At 42.9% G+C, this 18494-nt stretch overlaps 1 protein-coding gene across 3 annotated transcripts in view; it reads left to right on the top strand.

Annotated features, from left to right (window-relative positions):
• The first annotated feature begins 2949 nt into the window (after positions 1 to 2949).
• Acap2 (ArfGAP with coiled-coil, ankyrin repeat and PH domains 2) overlaps positions 2950 to 18494 on the top strand; it is a 137051-nt gene continuing 121506 nt past the window's right edge. For all 3 annotated transcript variants that reach the window (XM_004643996.2, XM_023704133.1, XM_023704134.1), the window contains exon 1: positions 2950 to 3305. In XM_004643996.2, coding sequence (XP_004644053.1) covers positions 3253 to 3305 — 53 coding nt within the window. In that variant the 5' untranslated portion in view covers positions 2950 to 3252. The remainder of the gene's footprint in view (positions 3306 to 18494) is intronic.

Genomic DNA, 18494 nt, shown 5'->3' with positions numbered 1-18494 from the left:
AAAAAAAAAAAAAAAGAGAGAAAACAAAGCCCTTCAGAAACCTCAGAGGAAGTCAGAACCAATCTGTGAAAGGTTATTGGTGTCCAGGGTTCCAGAGTTTGGAGGGAGGAATAGAGAAGTCTAGGAAAAATACATTTGGAAGAAATATAATGTTTGATAATTTATGTCCTGTTAGATTGTGGAGTGGGCCTGGTGATTAGCATTTACTGTGTTTTGAAAAGAGACATCTGCATTTCAGCACGAGGATTCCAGAGCAGGTGGTATCTGAGCTGTGCTTTAATGAGAAGAAAGGGAGCCAGGTGTGGGGGTGTAGGCCTGTAATCCCAGCACTCTGGGAGGCTGAGGAGAGAGGACCACAGGTTTGGGCCCAGCCTGGTCAGTGTAGCCACTTACTGAGACCCTACCTCAATCAATCAATCAATCAATCAATCAATCAATCAATCCAAAATAAACTAAAATTAAAAAAGGCTGAGGATGTAGCTCTGTGTAAGCAGTCTGCATTCAATTCCCAGTTCAAGATGGAGAGAGAGAACAGGCAGAGGCGTAAATACAGGAGGACTGGCAGTTTCTGTAGCCAGTGTTCTGGAGCCTCTGGCGTTTGGCCTGAGGCACCCTTCAAGTTACTTTAAGTCTTGGAGTCCCAGTTTCCATTATTACAAGATGAAGGTAATAATAGTGTTTTCTCTATCCTAAGATCCATGGCTCCCACCCCACTCAATTTTTTGGAGGAGTGATACTGGGACCTGAACCCAGGGGCACTCTACCACTGAGCTACATCCCCCACCCTTTATTTCTAGTTTGAGATGGGGCTTGCCAAATTGCTCAGGCTTCTTTAGCCCGCCGCAGCCTCAATTATCCAGCATAGCTGGTATTACAGGTGTGAACCACCTCGCCCATCTTAATGTTTCAAAGTACTGGCTTTATCCCAGGTCAAAGAAGAAAAATGTTGACAGTATTATGACTATCTGGATATATGTAAATTTAGCCACCCACAGGAATAAAAAAAGGTGTTTATTTGACAGTTTAGAAATAGCCAACTTGTATGGAAATTGAAGTCATGCAGCTGGAGGAGGTTAGCCATTGGATGGATCTGACTACAGCAAACGTTAAACAATCCACGGTTTGTAGCTATCAAGAGAAGCCTAGAGACTGCAGGGATATGAAATCCAATTAGAAAAAGAAACAAAGTTTATGACCAAAGGAGAGACATATACAATGCATGTGTATATTAGAAATGTTTCAATATTATACTGCTACTTTGTAAAGGTGCTTTTAAAGAGATGAAGATATAACCATAGGCTATGAAAAACAGCATGCTGTCATGCTATCTTTAGGCACATGGTCAAAGGTTATATTAAGATTTTAGAGTTAGTGAAGGAGAGAGGGCTTACATTTCACTTTTGATTATGGCCCTGAGGTAGCAAATAGTGCAATTATAATACCCAACACTTACTGAATGATTACTGTGTAGTATTGCATCAACTGGACAATTTTATGAGATCAGTGATTGTATCTTCATTTTATTTATTTTTTAAATTAATTTTTTTCTTTGTATTTTAGGGAAGGGTCTACAGGGTGTTCAGGGTCTCACTACTAGATTCGAGTCATAGTGATTCTCCCGTTTACAGCCTCCCGAGTGCTGGGATTACTGGCATGTACCACCACGGCCCCAGTCTCATTCGCCTTCTCAGCGTGCCCCCGGGGGCCGGGCTGGCACTGCAGGCCCTGGGATCCCGACTACTGCACCTGCTTGCAGGCGCTTTAATCCCCTGAGCTATTTGGCCTGCCCTCTCTATCTTCATTTTAAAGTGAGAAAGCTAAGAAGTAAATTCAGGAATTTAGCTTCCAGATTCTCACTCAAAGACATTGTAACTGTTCAAACACTCTGATTATGGACACACCTATGCTTTTAAGTTTGGTTTTAGACAGGGGTGTGATGGCCCTGTAATCCTGGTACTCTGAGAGGCTGAGGCAGGAGGAACACAACCTGGGCAACTTACGTGACTTATGAAGACCTTGTCTCAAAAAAAGTTTTAAAAGTAGTCATTATACATTTCCCAATCTATGTCATCTTAAAATCAAGATGGTAAATATGGTAAATATCTGCCTTGTATGATTAATGAGGGGTTCGGGTGTGAGCATCTTTTTGTTTTTGAGAATTCATTATGTAGCTCAGGCTGGCCTCAAACTCAGCGGTTCTCTTGCCGCAACCTTCACAGTCGCGGTGATGTGGGCCACCATGCCTGGCAGGTGATACATAACGTATATCTGAAAACCTGTGTTTGAGAGGGGCAGTTGTTGCGAAGTGGTCTTCACAATCCCACCAACGTGGAATGAGCAAACACTGCTGGGAGCAGTGAGTGAGAGACGACTCCTGCGGTTGCCGACAGCAGTTAAACACCCTGCCTCTCACTCCTGATCTGTATGTGTCCTCATCTTTCTATGCTCCTCTCAAACTCCAGCCCTTTTAGGGCTGTAGGTGGGAGCAATTTAGGAAGCCATGCACTCAACCAGTGAAAGATGGACTGTATCAGTAAAGTGGCTCTATTTTGTTTCCTGGCCTCCGTTTTTGTAAACTGAACGGAAGCTGCGCCTTCGCTCTTTCTTCCACTTCTAATTCTGCCACTGTCCCCTAGACCTTTTCATCCATGCCGCTTTAAGGAGGAAGCTCCGCCCCCAGACCCGCAGGAGGCGGCCCCTCCGCGCGGGTAGGCCGGTAGGGCGGGGTCTCCGCGGGAAGCTCCGCACGCGCACGTGACTTCCTTCCCCAGGAGTCTGCGCTGCCGGCCTCCCAGCAACCGGCGCGTCCCGCCTAACGACGCCCGCGCATCCCCGTTGGCGGCCGGGGGCGGTCGGTAGCAAGGAGGCGCCCACGGTTCCACTGTTCATTGGCTGGTGCTGTTGTCGCTCAGGCGCGTTTCCCAGCGCCTGCAGGCGGTGCTGCCGGAAGCCCCTCCCCCTGGCCGCCGGGTTCCTGGCTGGGTGGCGGCGGCTGTCACTCCCCGGCCGTTTTCCTTAGGTCTGTGCTCTGCTGGGGGCGGGAGCAAGAGGGGCCGGGTCTGGGGCCTGAGGAGGCGTCGCTGTCTTCGCGGCTGCTATGACCGGCGGGCGCTGCGCTCTCCACAGCTCGGTGCAGCGCTAGTCTCGGCCGAGCGCCCCTCCGGAAGCCGTCAGGGTCCCCAGCGCGGCCGGTCCTGCGGCCCCTCGGCTCTCCCGGCGCCGCCTGCGAGGCGAAGCGAGGCGAGGAAGGAGATGAAGATGACGGTGGATTTCGAGGAGTGTCTGAAGGACTCGCCCCGCTTCAGGTAGTCGGCCGGGGAAGGAAGGGAAGCTGGGGAGCCTAGGGCCGCGGTCCGCGCTTCCGTAGGGGCGGGCGCCGGGCTGCCGCCTCCCGCCAGGCCCCGCGCCCGGTTCCCCGCTCCTCGCCCGCCCGCCCGCCCGCCCGCCCGCCCGCGCGCGCTCGCGACCCTCGTCCTCTCGGTCGTGCGTCCTCGCCCCTTCCTCCTCGCGGCTTCCTCCCGGCCTTCCGCCTCGGCGTCCACCCGCCGCCCCCTCGAGGCGCTCTCCGCGCATCCTCCGGCCGTGCGCTTAGTTCCTCTTTGCGCCTTTCCGCAGTCCTCCGCGGGAGGAAGGGGCTGGCCGAGCCGGACGCCCCCTTCTGCTGCCCGCGTCCCCCCGCTGCAGGGCCGCGCAGGAAGGCGAGGGCCGGGGATCTGCGCCGCGCCTGGGGCCGGGCTCTTCGAGCAGCGCCTGCCTCCGACCCGGTCCCTGAGTTTTCTTTGCACTTGAGTTCTTGGAAGAGGCCGAGGCCGTGAGAAGTCCTGGGCGCTCGGGGATGAGGACTGCGAGAAACAGTGTGGGTCTGTTTTGAGAGCGGAAGTAGGAGGGCCCTGAGGATTGCATTTTGTGTTCCTTTTCCAGCAGCTTTGGCCCCGAAGGACCTTGGATCCCATTTGGACGCTCCCAAGGGATGTGTCATACAGGCTGAGAGTTGGCACCCCGACTCACATGGGCTGTCCTCTCTTACGTGGGACAGGCAGCAGTCGCGAGGGCGTCCACAGTATTTATGTGCGTTCCCCCTCAAGCATCGTTGGGAAATCTTGTTTTGAAGAATGGAGTTTCCTAGGTTGTGTTTTGAGGTTATTTACAGGGCTGACTTTTGGTCTTAACAAATCCGGCCCTAGTACTTCCGTTAGATACTGACATTTCGTGAAGGCTTTCTCTGAGCGTGTGTGTGTGTGTGTGTGTGCGTGTGCGTGTGTGTGCTCGCCCACTGATCCCTCTGCCAACCCTGGGTTGTGAATTCTTATATCCTCCGTTTGGGAACTAACTGTTCTTACTTGTATCACTGTTAACTTGATTCCCCCTCCCCCCCGCCCCAATTTTTGGTAAAAGGCAAGGGAAGGAAGTGTACAGTGAAGGAACCTCTTACTTCCCAAAAATACCTTTGATAGTTTGGAATTTAGGGCTGTTGCTTATTTAAAAAAGTGTACTTGGTTTAATTTCTGTCGTTGCCATTAGAGTTTGAAACTTCTGTTACATGTAAACTGGAGTACTCAGGCACTAGTGGGTTGTCTAGGACAGTCCTGCAGGTTTCCAAGGTCGGGCGGTAAATGAAATAATTTAAACAGGATATCTTAGAAAGTTCTGATTTTTGTGGAATTTTTATTCACGTTACTCAGCTTTTTATTTAGTTTGCAGTGCTGCCGGTCCAACCCAGAGCCTTACAAGTCCAAATTCGTTTTCAAATAAAATAATTACAGCTTTTTTTCTCTGTAGAGGGGACTTGGATAGCCTTTTGCACTCTTTGTTTCACATTATAAATTTGATTTTAAAAACAGGTTGAGAGAAGTAGTTTGGAAATACTTCTAGCTATTGGTGTTGGGGGCAAACCATGCTTTTTTTTTTTTTTTTTTTTTTTGAGGCTGGGTCTCACTTTGTAGTTCAGGCTGACCTTGAAGTCATTTTGTAGCCCATCCTGGCCTCAGTCTCCGTGATCTTCCTGCCTCAGCCTGTAATAATTGAATAAAGTAAGAGGGAAGATACTGATTAAGTTGTGTGGGTGGTATAGTGAAATTTTAACTGAAATATGTCTATTCAGTTATAATTATTAGTACTATTATTATTATACATTTGGTACAGGGTCTCACTACACAGCTCAGACTTGTAGTGATCTTCCTGTTTTCAGCCTCCCCAGCACTGGGATTATAAGTGTGTGCCACTAGGTCCGGTCTCTGTGGCCCTCTCAGAGCGCCTGGGGGTGGGGTCAGCGTGGCATGTGGTGCCAGGATCCAACCCCAGTCCCTGTGCTTGCCTAAGCAGACGCTTAGTCCACTGAGCTCTCTCGCTGGCCCCTATTCAGTTGTAATTTTTTTTTTTTTAGTTCATGTTCAGTTGTAATTAAAAAAGATTTTTTTGTTAAAGTTGTTTCCAGTATTCCAATTATTGTCAGCTGCAAACTGGGTTGATTCCAAGAACTTTGCATCTTATATACATTTTGGGAGTAGATCAGATTTACAGTAGCGGGAAGAATGCCAAGAAATGGAAGTTTCATTATTCACATTCCTTATATTTATAGGTTTTTTTTTGTAGCCCCATTACTCTGTAGATTTGTACACCATTTGCATAACATATCTCATAAGTTCATATTCACATAACACTATGTGTAGGAGAAACTTGATTTGAGACTAGTATATATATTTTTTAATTTTTTATTATTTATTTATTTATTTATTTATTTATTTTTTCAGTACTGGGGATTGAACTCAAGACCCTGTGCTTGCCAGGCAGACACTTATTCTACTGATCTATCTCCCTGGCCTGAGAGTAGTATATGATTGAGGAGTGATGCACTGAAACTAATGTCAGAACAGAAGTTTTGTGAGGACTGAGCTTTTTAAATTAATAGCAAGAAGCTGCACTTGTTGCATCTTGATCTATTGTGCTGTCTTGAACACTGATTCCTATTTTTATTTTCTTTCACAAATGAGTTTTGTAGCATTTAAATCTTTTATGTGGCTATCATAGAATTAATGCAAAGGATAGATCTTGATGAAGAAAAATTCTACCACAGTTTAAGTTTTAAAATACTCATTTTCCTGTTAAGTGGGTGAGGAAATCAGGACACTGATGGAAATAGGGAACCAATCTTGGAGTTGCAACATTGTCTTTAGTAATTTGTATAAATTCAGTTGGTGACTTTTATATTCCAGGGAGTGTTACTTTGTGTTTTGTTTTTGGTTCTAGGACACATTTCTTTGTGTAATTTTGGGTTTCCTTTTTAGTTTTTAAACACCAGTCTAAAGGTCAAAATCTTGTTCATCTAAAAACCTACAACAATGCAAATGTCTCCTAAGTGTTCTTCCCCCCCACCCCCGTGTGTGTGTGTGTGTGTGTGTGTGTGTGTTACATTTTTGACAGATATTTGTTGAAAGTTTGAATTTATTTGGGTACTAAGTTGTGTATAGTGACTCAGGAAGTGAATTTTATTTGAAGAAAAAATTGAATAAAATCTTTCTTAATCATGAAAGGTATTTGCCCTGAGCAGTATTGAAACATAAAGATATACATTTTAGTAAGCTTTCAAACACCTAATGTATGTATGTATAGGGGATTCAACCAACAGCCTTCACACTGAGCTACATCCCCTTGAACTCACTCTGTAGCCCAGGCTGGCCTCGAACTCACAGTGATCCTCCTATCCTGGCTGGGTTACAGATACGTATCACCACACCTGGGTTAATTTTCTGCTCCCTGAAAAGCTTTATAGTTAAGTTAAAAATTCAATCCTCTGTGTTTTTGATTCAAAGTACTTAAACTAGTAATATTAAGGAGACTAGATTTCAGGGGTTATTTTCAGGTTAATAATTTTTAGGAATAAAAATAAGAGGGGCCGGGGAGATGGCTCAGTGGAATAAGTGCTTCCCTGGCAAGTGCAAAGACGTGAGTTCAATCCCCGGTTCTGAAAAAAAAAAAAAAAAAAAAGCCAAGGAATAAAAATAAGTTAAGACACCTCGTATGTTTATCATTTAATTGAAGACTTGGTATTTCTTGTAGGGTTTCTCTACTGGCTAAGAGGCATCTTGATTTTTGTGAAAAATACTTTTCTTTTTTTGCTTTTCTTTGATGTTTGAAGGCTGTTCTCCGAAGATATAGACTATTAGGTTAGTTTTTTCTTTTAAGCACAGTGCCATTTTATTGTCTTTTTTCATGTATTTTTGTTCATGTCAGTTATGTTTAAGTCTGTAATTTTATTTATTTATTTATTTGGCAGAACCAGGGATTGAACTCAGGCCCTTGAGCTTGCCAGGGAAGTGCTTATTCTACTGAGCCATCTCCCCGGCCCCAAGTCTGTAATTTTTAGGTAGTTTCTTAGTTTAATGTTTTAGAAATAATAAAATAAGTATGCCTACTTCTTCTTCTTCTTTTTTTTTTTAAATTAGGGATTGAACTCAGGCCCTTGTGCTTGCCAAGCAAGCACTTATTCTACTGAGCCATCTCCCTGGCCCTATGCCTACTTTTTTTTTCTTTTAAGCAGAGTTCAAATAGTACAGAAGGGTATGGATATAAGCTAAGTTATTTTCCCATCCTGCTTATTGATTCTCATATTTATTTTTATTCCTAAATTGTAATAACTGTTTTCACTAGATCTGGTTTTAGTTATTCTAGGGTTTGTCATCATTCTTTTACTTTTTTAATGTTAAAATGATTTATTCAATCAGTTAAGTTTTTTGTATTACTTTAAATTTGACACAGTAATTATACATATTTTTGGGGTACAATAAGACATTTTAATACCCATATACAGTATGTAACAATCAGATGTAGCTAACTGTTATATCTGACATCTTAGACATTTGCCATTTCTTTGTGTTAGGAATGTTCAAAATACTGGCTATTAGCTGTTTTAGCTATTTTGAAGGATTTAGTTAATTTTTGCCAAGCAGGTTACTGTGCTATATAACATTGGAGGTTATTCCTCCTATTTAATGCTCTCAGTGTACCTGTTAACTATTTTCTTACCATTTATATATATTCATATATATATATATATATATGTGTGTGTGTGTGTGTACACCCACACCCACACATATACACACTGTCCCCCCCCAAAACAGACTCTTGCTACCTAGTCCAGGCTGGCCTTGAACTTGTAACCCTTTTGCCTCAACCTTTCAAGTAGCAGAGACCATAGGTGTGCACCACTACACCTACCTTGATAAACTCTGTAATTTTTTTTTTTGTTGTTGTTTTTGAGACAGGGTTTCACTTTGTACTTCTGGCTGACCTTGAACTTCCTATGCAGCCAGGCTGTCCTGGAACTCTTGGTGATCCTCCTGCCTCAGCCACCTAAGTAATGGGATTACAGGCATATATCACCATGCTTGGCTATCTTGTAGTAATTTTTTTTTTTTTAAATTTTATTTATTTATTTGTGTGGGGGGGCAGCTCAGCCCACCAGGGGGCGGGGTGGGCTGGCATGTGGTGCTGGGGGATTGAACCGTGGTCCCTGTGCTTTGCTAAGCTTGTTCTAAGTAGGTGCTTTAGACCACTGAGCCATCTCACCAGCCCCTCTTGTAGTAATTTGACTTAACTGATTTCTTAGGAAAGATGACAGTGTTTTTCAAACTGTTTTCCATGGACCCTGTGACTCAGAATGAGATATTTGGAAAAAATGAGACCAAGGCTCCTAAGTGATTTTTAAAGAGTTGTTCCTAAGATACTTTTAGCAGTCCCCATCACTGGAGTAAATGTACATTAGGAGGTAATTTTGGAACACAAATTAACTTGGAGATCTATAATCTTGCAGTATTTAAATCATTTATGGTTGTCTGTTGCTATATAACAAATCAATTTGAAATTTAGTAACTTTAAACCATTTTATTTGCTTAAGATTCATGGGTCAAAAACTTTGAAAGGGCCTGAGTGGATAGCCCATCTCTGACCCGTCTTTTACTAATCCAAAGCCCTGTTTAGGATGACTGAGGCTAGAAACCCCACTTCCAGTGGGGCTTCTGCATTGTGTGCCTGATGCCATGGCACTCTGTGGTCTCCGTGTCATCTTTTCACATGGCATCAAATCCAGTGTCTCTCCATGTGCCTTGGTTTTTCATAACATATTGCTGATAGGGTGGTTACACATACGCAGCTGCTTTGTTCTAAGAGATGGAATGTTAATTCTACCAGGCCAGTTAGGGACTATTCCTGGAATGGTTGTGGTGGTTTCACCTTATTGTGCTAGTCATAGGGACCACTCAAACACAAGGGAGGAATCTTAATTGTGGAATGGCAAGGTCATGTTGCACACGACCATGTCACTGTCTTTGGAGAATACCATCTGCTGTACAGATGGTGACCATTTCGAAGTGCCTTGGGAATCACGAGGAAGAGCATGGCCAAGTGCAGTGAGATTGTGTTGAGGTAAAGCAGCGCTGTCTCATGATGCAACACACTGCACCATGTTATGATGCAGCAGAGCCCTCCCAGAAGCTGAGCAGGTGGCCCTCAAAACTACCTGCCAAATAAACCTCTATTCTTTGTGAGTAATAAAGGAATGAAGTGAAAGGAAGTGATTATTTTTGTCAAATTGAGTTTTAAGAGTTCCTAGTCCTGTAAAAGATATAGGGAGATACTGTTTGTACTATTGGAAAGAACATGGTTTGGTAGAGCTTTTGTGAAGGATCTAGTAATAAAGTATCTTATAATTATTGATTTGCTATTTTGATATCTAGGAATGTCTTCTAAGGAGTAGTAGGATAACAGTAGTGTATTGTTAACTGGGGATCAATTTGTTATACCTGGCTGGGTTGAACTAGCATGGTGCTGGATTTGTGAAGCCCACCTAAGGAATGTTGCCAGCAGCATGAGGCAGAACTGGAGAAGTTGTTGAGAGGCAATTAGGGAAGCTATTTGGAGAAGCTGTTTGAGCTCTTAGAAGCTGCTGGTTCTCTTGGGCTGTTTTTCTGGAGGACTTTGTCATGCTGGCTTTCTTGATGAACTTGGCTGTTTTTGTCAGAGGAGGAGCTTGGGACCCTCACTGTCACTGAGAATGGCTGTGGTTCTTTTTTTTTGGGGGGGTTTCTGGTTGTTTTCAGCATCACTTCTGGCTCCAGGAGTGAAGATGGTGCACTGCTCAGTCTCCTGCAGCAAGCAGTTTGTCGCATGGGCTTTCCTGATGGGAACTCAGATTTTCTCATCAATGGAGGAGCTTGGCCCCTCTCTGTTGCTGAAGATGGCTATGGTACCTTTTGGGGAGCTCTGGTTCTTACCTTGAGCATTGCTTCCTGGCTCCAGTTCAGGTCCTGTAGCCTCCTGGCACAGATCCTTCATCATGTTGGCATAGGCTCTCGAGCTTCCACCACTGACTTTTGGGCCTCTCAGTGCAGATCTGTGAAGTGGGCCTGCACAAAACCTTGTTGTGGCTCTAGACCTTCAGTTGGACATGTGAGAAGCATTGTTATGGCTCTAGGCTTTCAGCTGGACTTGTGCAGGGTATTAGGATTCAGGCTTTCAGGTGGAATCTTTGGTCTTTAGTGTGTGCTCACATTTCCTGCACTCTTTTTATGATTCTTTGGGTGATTATAAAATAATCTTATGAAATGTTTCCTGTATTGTATTGTTCCCTTGCAAAAACCCCAAATCACAACAGTAATTATGTACAATCATGAACAAAATATTTATGAGTATTGTCTATTAGAGTATAGGAAAAGTTACATAAAATAATGTAGAATATTGCCTAGCTATTAAAAAGTAATGATAGGGCCGGGGAGATAGCTCAGTAGAATAAGCACTTGCCTGGTGAGCTCAAGGTCCTGAGTTCAATCCCTGGTACTGCCAAAAAAAAAAAAAAAAGATAGTTAATGTGTGTAAAATGCTTAATATGTACTAGAACCATTTTAAGTACTTCCTTTATGTATTCCTTATAACAACTGCATGAGGTACACACTCAGTTTAGAGATGTAGAAACTAAAAAGAGCCTGTCAAGGTGGCTCAAGCATATAATTTGAGCTACTTTGGAAGCTGAATCAGGAATATCACAAATTTGAGACTTGGGCCAGGGAGATGGCTCAGTAGAATAAGTGCTTCCTTGGCAAGCGCAAGGACCTGGGTTCAATCCCTGGTTCCATCCAAAAAAACAAACAACAACAACAGAAAAACAAGTTTGAGACCAGCTGGAGCTAACATAGTATGACCTGCTCACAAACAACAACAATAATAGCAACAGCTATATATCTGCCCCTTCCAGTCTGAGGGAGGAAGCTACTTTATGCATGGAGAGTGCTTATGGACTGTGTGTCTTGAGTGGCCATCTCTCCTAGCTAGCAGTGTTGCTGTTGGTGAGACCCACAGGTGACACAGACTGCCATTCCAGTCACACGCTGACCCACAAAGCCAGGGGGAGGCTGGACCCCACGTCCCCATGCTGGCCTTCCCAGCCTGCCCCATGGTGAACATATGAGCATGGGTACAAGTACAATGCCATGGAGTATAGGCGACCCAAAGACAGGTGAGTCATGGTCTCCACTGTGACCATGCTGTGGCTGGTGGTTTGTCACCCTCTGCATTTCCAAAGGAACACCCTATCCAGTGGACTAGCATATGGGCCAAACTTCAGAAATACCTAGGCAGTCTCCTTTCTGTGTGTACAAGTGTTCTTGTATTTTAAACTATTTTTAAAAATACACTGAGTTTGGGTTAAAAATCAACCACCAAATGGATCCTGACACCAATTTGTATATCAGTAGCTTTCAGAGGACAGGTACCCATGAACCCAAATCCCTGACAGTACTGATAATGAGTTGATTCGTTTCTTACAGTGAAAGAGCTGAGCAATATTGCATAGAAATGTCAGAAACTGCCTCAGTGGAAATAAACTATTTACATTGGTGGAAAATCTGGTTGCGTTGCATCTGCACTCATATAACAAGCAGCTGTACAACATGACCAACCCGTGGAGACAGCCTCTAGACTCAGGACCATAGTAGTCATGTGTTTGCCGCATGAGAGGAAATTGGAAGGTAGACAGGAGGAAGTGAAGGGTAGGAGGCTCTGGTTCACTTCTGTTTCCAGAGCTGATTGGACAGGCAGTGCAGTCCTTCAAGCTGGTCCCTGCTGGTGGTGCACATGGTGTGTGTTCCGGATTCTGTACTGGAGAGTGTATCCCACTTGTCTAGTTCGGCTGCATATTGATGTGTTCAGGAGGTCTGTTGTGGGAGACACCAGAGTGTGGCTTTCTCACACACTCCTTGTTGGACTCACACACTCTTGTTATTGCTGCCCACAAGCTCAAGCCCTGGCTGTTGTGGAAATAGTACCGCCACAGTGGCCAGATCCTGTCCTAGTCACCCACATCCCACACTGTGAAGCTGATGATTTTGTATTCAGAGATGTCATTGAAATCTGGGAATGATGGCCACCATTTCACCAAGCTTCAATTTGTGCAGAGTCATGCTTCCCAGCTGCATCCAAGATCACCATGCCACCATGAAGATACACCTCCTTCCCTTTCCTTCCCTTCCTCATCCTCTTCCCCTTCCCCTTCTCCTTCCCCTTCCCTCTTTCTGTCTCTGCCTGCCCCTCCTCCCCCATTTCTGTTTCTGTCCCTCTTTCTGCGCCCCACCCCCCTTGTCTCTGTCTCTGTGTGTGTCTTTCCAAAAAGGCCCTGGTAGAGGTTCTCAAGGATGTTCCCTGTGCTAGTGATGGGCGGAAGCAGTGCTGGCCAGAAACCTCTCTTCCGACAACTTTTTATTTTACATTGTTCAAACTGCCGAAGAGTTGAGAAGATTGTACAGTAAAAGCTATATTTTATTGGTATTTTGACCTATTTACTCTGTGTTTTATGTCCCTTACATACAAGTATGCATGGATATGTATATACACACAGTACTTTTTTTTCCTGAATAGTTTGAAAGTTTGGTATCCTATAAAAAAGGAAGGTGGGGCCGGGAAGATGGCTCAGTAGAATAAGCACTTGCCTGGCAAGCGCAAGGGCCTGAGTTCAATCCCCGGTTCTGGGAAAAAAAAAAAAAGAAGGTCTCCTGTATCACCACATTTGTAACACTGGTAGTAATTACACCTTCAGATTTTCTTGACTGTGCCAGTAATGCCTTTTGTCTAGTCCTCTGCCTTGCTACCGTCCAGTTCGTTATTCTGTCACAATTTGTTTAATGGGTTGCTTTTTCATTGCCTTTAACCAGCAGTATAGTCTTTTTTTTTTTTAAATTTTATTTATTTATTTATTTATTTATTTGAGAGAGAGAGAGAGAGAGAGAGAGAGAGAGAGAGAGAGAGAGGTGTGTGTGTGGCCAGCTCAGCCCACCAGGGGGCGGGGCTGGCTGGCATGTGGTGCTGGGGGATTGAACCGCGGTCCCTGATGCTTTGCCAAGCTAGTTCCAAGTAGGTGCTTTAGACCACTGAGCCATCTCTCCAGCCCAGCAGTATAGTCTTGTTTCATATAATGCTTCATCTTTTATTGGAGTGATTTACCCAATAAGAAAATTCGGATTATGGATTTGGGAGATAAGGTATGGTATCTTAGTTGTATCTGAGGCCTGGATTTAGAAAGGGCCAAACATGCAGTATATTGTATGTCGTGTTAGGGATTATAGTGGATAGCCATAAGAAATATAGCAAGAAACTAAATGTAACACATTTAGATTTGCACAGTATATTTAACATTGACTTTCTAGGTAAAATATTTTAGTTTATTACCATATGGAACACAAAGATACAACTTTGAATGAAATTGTATCAAATAGATCCTGAAACAGTATAGAAAACCATGAAATGAGGGCCAGGGAGATGGCTCAGTAGAATAGGCGCATGCCTGGCAAGTGCAAGGGTCTGAGTTCAATCCCCAGTTCCACACAAAAAGAAAAGAAAATCATGAAATGAGTATGAGGCATTATTGAGAGGTTATTGTTAATATTATATATGTACTTGTAAGGAGGTTCTCTCAAAATCCTTATTTGTTAAAGGTCAATAAAATATAAGGTATCGGGGATTTGCTTTACAATTCTTCAGTAATGAAAGGGGTAGGCCTGTCTGAAGCAAGCATAAGAAAATCTTGCATGTAACTATGGAAACTCATTGATGGGCACATGGAGTGCATTGTATATACCCATTTGATTCACTTTAGAAGAGGCTGTGAAAGACATAACTACTTGTTTTTGAAACAAAAACTGAGCCAGAGGTTAAATTGTATGTGAAAATTATATGGTATCCAAGACTTCTGTTGCTTTCCAGAGAAGTACTTTATCTAATAGTGTCAAGACATATGTGTGCTAGAAGAACTATTTCTAAATATTTGGTCTATGTATCTGAATCTCTTGAAACCCAACGTTTTAAGTATTAAGAAATAATCTTACAGTATTTAAAGCTGCAGTCTTTTAAATGTGGCAGAAATCTAGCTATGACATAAAAATTCTGTACAAAGTACAAAACTCTTTGATTCGAACTGTCACTCAATTGTAGAACACTGTTGTAGAGATTTCTTGCTTATCAATCAGCTATTGTGTAAGTGGTGTGTAATCTTCCCTATGACTGCAGCACTAAGGCATTATTAGTACTGCGTTAGTATGAATCCAACAGTTATAAACAATGGCATCTCTTTTGATTCTAATCCAACAGCTGTATTCTGGTCACAGGTGCTAGTAGTAGTTATAGAAATAAAAATATGGTGACATTATGCAAATAGTTTGATCCTAAGAAAGATAACACATGACTTGATGTCAAGAGTTTTCCTCTGTTAAGAATGTTTTAGTTTCCTTTTTATTTTAATGCCTGATTGACAATTTATGAAATCATTCATGTAGTCTAATAAGATTTTTTTTTTTTTTTGGTACAGGGGATTGAACCTAGGGCCTTGCACATGCTAGGCAGGATGTCTACATACCTTAGATCTTTTTAAAACAATTTCATTATTTTAAGACAGGGTGTCATTAAGTTGTTCAGTCTGACCTCAACTTGTGATCCTCCTCCTTCAGCCTCCCAAGTAGCTGGGATTATAAGATACACACCACCATGCCTAGTTTAATAGGCAGTTTGATTTGAACAATACTTTATTCCTGTATCTTGTGCTCTGAATAATTACTATGTAAACAGCAATACACAATATTAATTATTGTTGCTATCCTACTAGCCTGCTTTGAAACCCTGTTTTATTATTTTTACTTTTTTTCTCTTTAAAAAAATAAATAGGCAATTTGATTCAGAAGTGTTCATCAGAATGATCCAGGAAACTTTTTCCAAAATATCTTTGTGTGGACTCTGCTCTAGATCTACAGAATTAGAACTTTTGGGTATGAAAAGGCCTCAGATACATACTATCAAAATGTTTTCTAGATCATTCATAATGTGAGTGTGCGAAGATTGCTAGTCTAAAAGTCTCACAATTCTTTGTTATGTGTGAACAGATAATAATAAAGCAAAATGACTTTCAGTCTTTACCTTCTCTTTTTAAACTGATAATTAATTACAGGCATGGCATAATTTACCACTGACTACCATAACTGTGTTCCTTATTCTGTCACAGTAGAACAAGCAAAACTTTTAAACTTGCAATGGACAGTCACTAAAATGTCCTTAGCAGGCAGATAATGTGACAACATTTGTATTTGGCTTGATATTCTTTGTTTGGATGCCAGATAGTGGGTGCCATGTATTGAGAGTTTTACCTTGTTGAATGTTTTCATTCAGCATGGAACTCACATGGATATATGTTGGATTCACCTGAACTTTTAATGATTCGAATTAAAATATCACTAATATTCCCCTTCCCTTGTCACTTGCTTGAATTAGACCGGATAAACAGAAGGTGCTTTAATAACACTGATTTCTACAGATTCCCAGGCCACTATCTCAGTAGGTAGGTCCTGTGGCAGAAAAAAAAAACAAAACAAAACAAAAAAAAACCCCAAAAACCAAAAAACAAACATCTAATTAGGAGACAGGCTTTAAGTTTCAGTTATCCTCCCTAGTCCTGTGACTGCAAATGAGCCCAGTGAACAGCCTACCTTGGGCTGTATTTACTCAACGTGGCCATTATAATAAAAGGGGCTTAATAACACTCCTTACAACTTAGAGTTGTTGAGAGAATCAACACAAATGATATATATGTGAAACCAAGTTAGAAAAGGACCCCGTTGAGCTTTTATGATTTTAAAACGTAAAGGCATGGGTTAAGAATCAAACAAGATCGCAGTGAGCACAGTAGAGAATGGCATCAGACAGGGCACACTGGAGACGAGCTGCAGTGGCTTTTGTCCAGAACGCCTTCATAAGCTTTGCCCTGAGAGACCCCCGGTGAAAAAGAGATACACTCGTAAAGATTAAGAGAAATCAGCACCCGCCAGCACCAGTCCTTGCTTCAGTGATAATGGAAATTAAACCTGAGTTACTTAGTACACATACACAGGCCAAAGACTGAATTAAAAAGGAAGACGAAATCAAGGGAAACAACTCTGACACAGATCAAGCGAGGCTCCTAACAACATAAAGTAAGCGAAGACAGAAGAGGGCTTCAGTTCATGAAACTGAAGGCAGCACAGATCTGAAGAGCAGCAGCAGTTTTATGGGGTGTTGTGCAGGCGGGGTCTAGCTGGTCAGGATCTCACAGCTGGCTGTGTAGCTCCAGAGGAATCCTGTGGCTTGCTTGGGCAGTGGGTTCCCAGGCGTGAGAACTGGGTCTGCTGGAGCCATCTTGGTATGTGAGGGTCTGCTAGGACCGTAGGGACCACAGGCTTAGGGCAGGAGGAATTCTAGAGGGAGCTGAATATGCCTGTGATCCTGAAAATTACTTTAGCTGTTCGTATGGTAGTCTTCAGTCTTGAAGGGGAATGAGGTAGGCTGGGTAAATTTAGGGCTGGTAAGGCTTGTTTTGCCAGCTCTGAGACAGACTTCCTCAACTTTGTATTTCTACTTCCTTATCCTCAAAATTAGCTGGGATTATAAGTGTGTTCTCCCATGCCTGGCTTCAACCATGAATATTTTAATTATTCAAAATTGAGCCTCCTTTTATTCACCTTTTATTTATTTTTTCCATTTTATATATTTGGTACAGGGTCTCACTATGCAGCTCTGACTCATAGTGATCCTTCTGTTTACAGCATACCCAGTGCTGGGATTACAGGTAGGAGCCACCACACCTGGATTTGATTGCCAACTCCGTGTGCCCTGGGGGTGGGGCTGGTGCAGCATGCAGAACTGGGGAAAGAACCTGGTCCCTGAGCTTGCCAAAGCAGGCGCTTAGTCCACTGATGTATTTCACTGGTCCTCCTTATTTTATTGTGTTCTCTTTTTTTAAAATTTTATTTTAGGGAAGGGTCTACAGGGTGTTCAGGGTCTCACTACTAGATTGGACTGTTAGTGATCCACCTGTTTACAGCCTCCCAAGAGCTGGGATTACAGGTGTGCACCACCACGCCCAGTCCCAGTGGCCATCTCAGCTCACCCCAGGGGTGGGGCCAGCATAGCAGGCTCAGGGATGAAACCCCTGGCCCCTGCGGCTCCTTGCAGGTGCTTCTGTGTTCCCCTATTATGCTTATTTGGAAAGTATTTTAGCATGTCTTAATGTAACATACGTACATTTTCATAGCTGTTTATTTTTAAATGTAATTTAAATGTAATTTCATCTAAATGTATGGTGACAGAGTTATCTTTTTTTGTTTGTTTGTTTCTTTTTAATTTACTTACAAAATTGTTTTTTTACTATATCCCGTATTTCCACTATAGTGCTTTGCTTTCAGTGAATGTCTGTGGAGTATTTGCAGCAATCCTCCTACTTCAGTCTGCCAAATGCTGGGGTTACAGGCATATACTGGGAAGCCTGGCTTCCCCAACTCATTCTTTATGGTTAGCATTACCCTTATCCAAACTAAAGCTATTACAAAAATATTTTGACCAATATCCCTCTATAACCTGGATGCAAAAATTCTGACAGTTTTGGCAAATCAATGAACAGAGTCTAAAATTCACATAGAACAACCAAGTCAGCTTTGAAAGAGAAACAAAGTTAGGATATTTACTGACTTCACGATGATAAAATGTGATGACAAGCTGGGCATGGTGGCATGGCTGTAACCTCAGCACTTGGAAGATTGAGGCAGGAAGACTGCTGTGAGCTTGAGGCCTGCCTGGGCTACATGAGTGAGTTCAAGGCCAGCCTGAACCACATAGTGAGACCCTGTCAAAAGAGAAAAAGGAAAAAAAAAAAAAGGTGAGGAGACAGGCTAATATTGGTCAAAACAGAAATAGGATAGTGGAGTTGAACAGAGAACTGGTTTTTGACAGAGGTCTAAAGACAGTTCAAAAGCATGTAAAGACTGATTTTCATAGAAAAAAAAATCTTTGGTGATTTCCTTTTTTTTTTTTTTTTTTTTTTTGGCAGAACTGGGGATTGAACTCAGGGCCTTGCGCTTGCCAGGGCAGCACTTATTCCACTGAGTCATCTCCCCAGCCCCCTCCCCCCCAAAAAAAATCTTTGAAAGGTACAAATA

This window comes from Octodon degus, unplaced genomic scaffold (assembly GCF_000260255.1).
Source record: "Octodon degus isolate 3935 unplaced genomic scaffold, OctDeg1.0 scaffold00189, whole genome shotgun sequence".
Taxonomy (NCBI): Eukaryota; Metazoa; Chordata; class Mammalia; order Rodentia; family Octodontidae; genus Octodon; species Octodon degus.
Note: the sequence above shows the minus strand (reverse complement) of the source record. Positions and strands in the feature narration are given on the sequence as shown.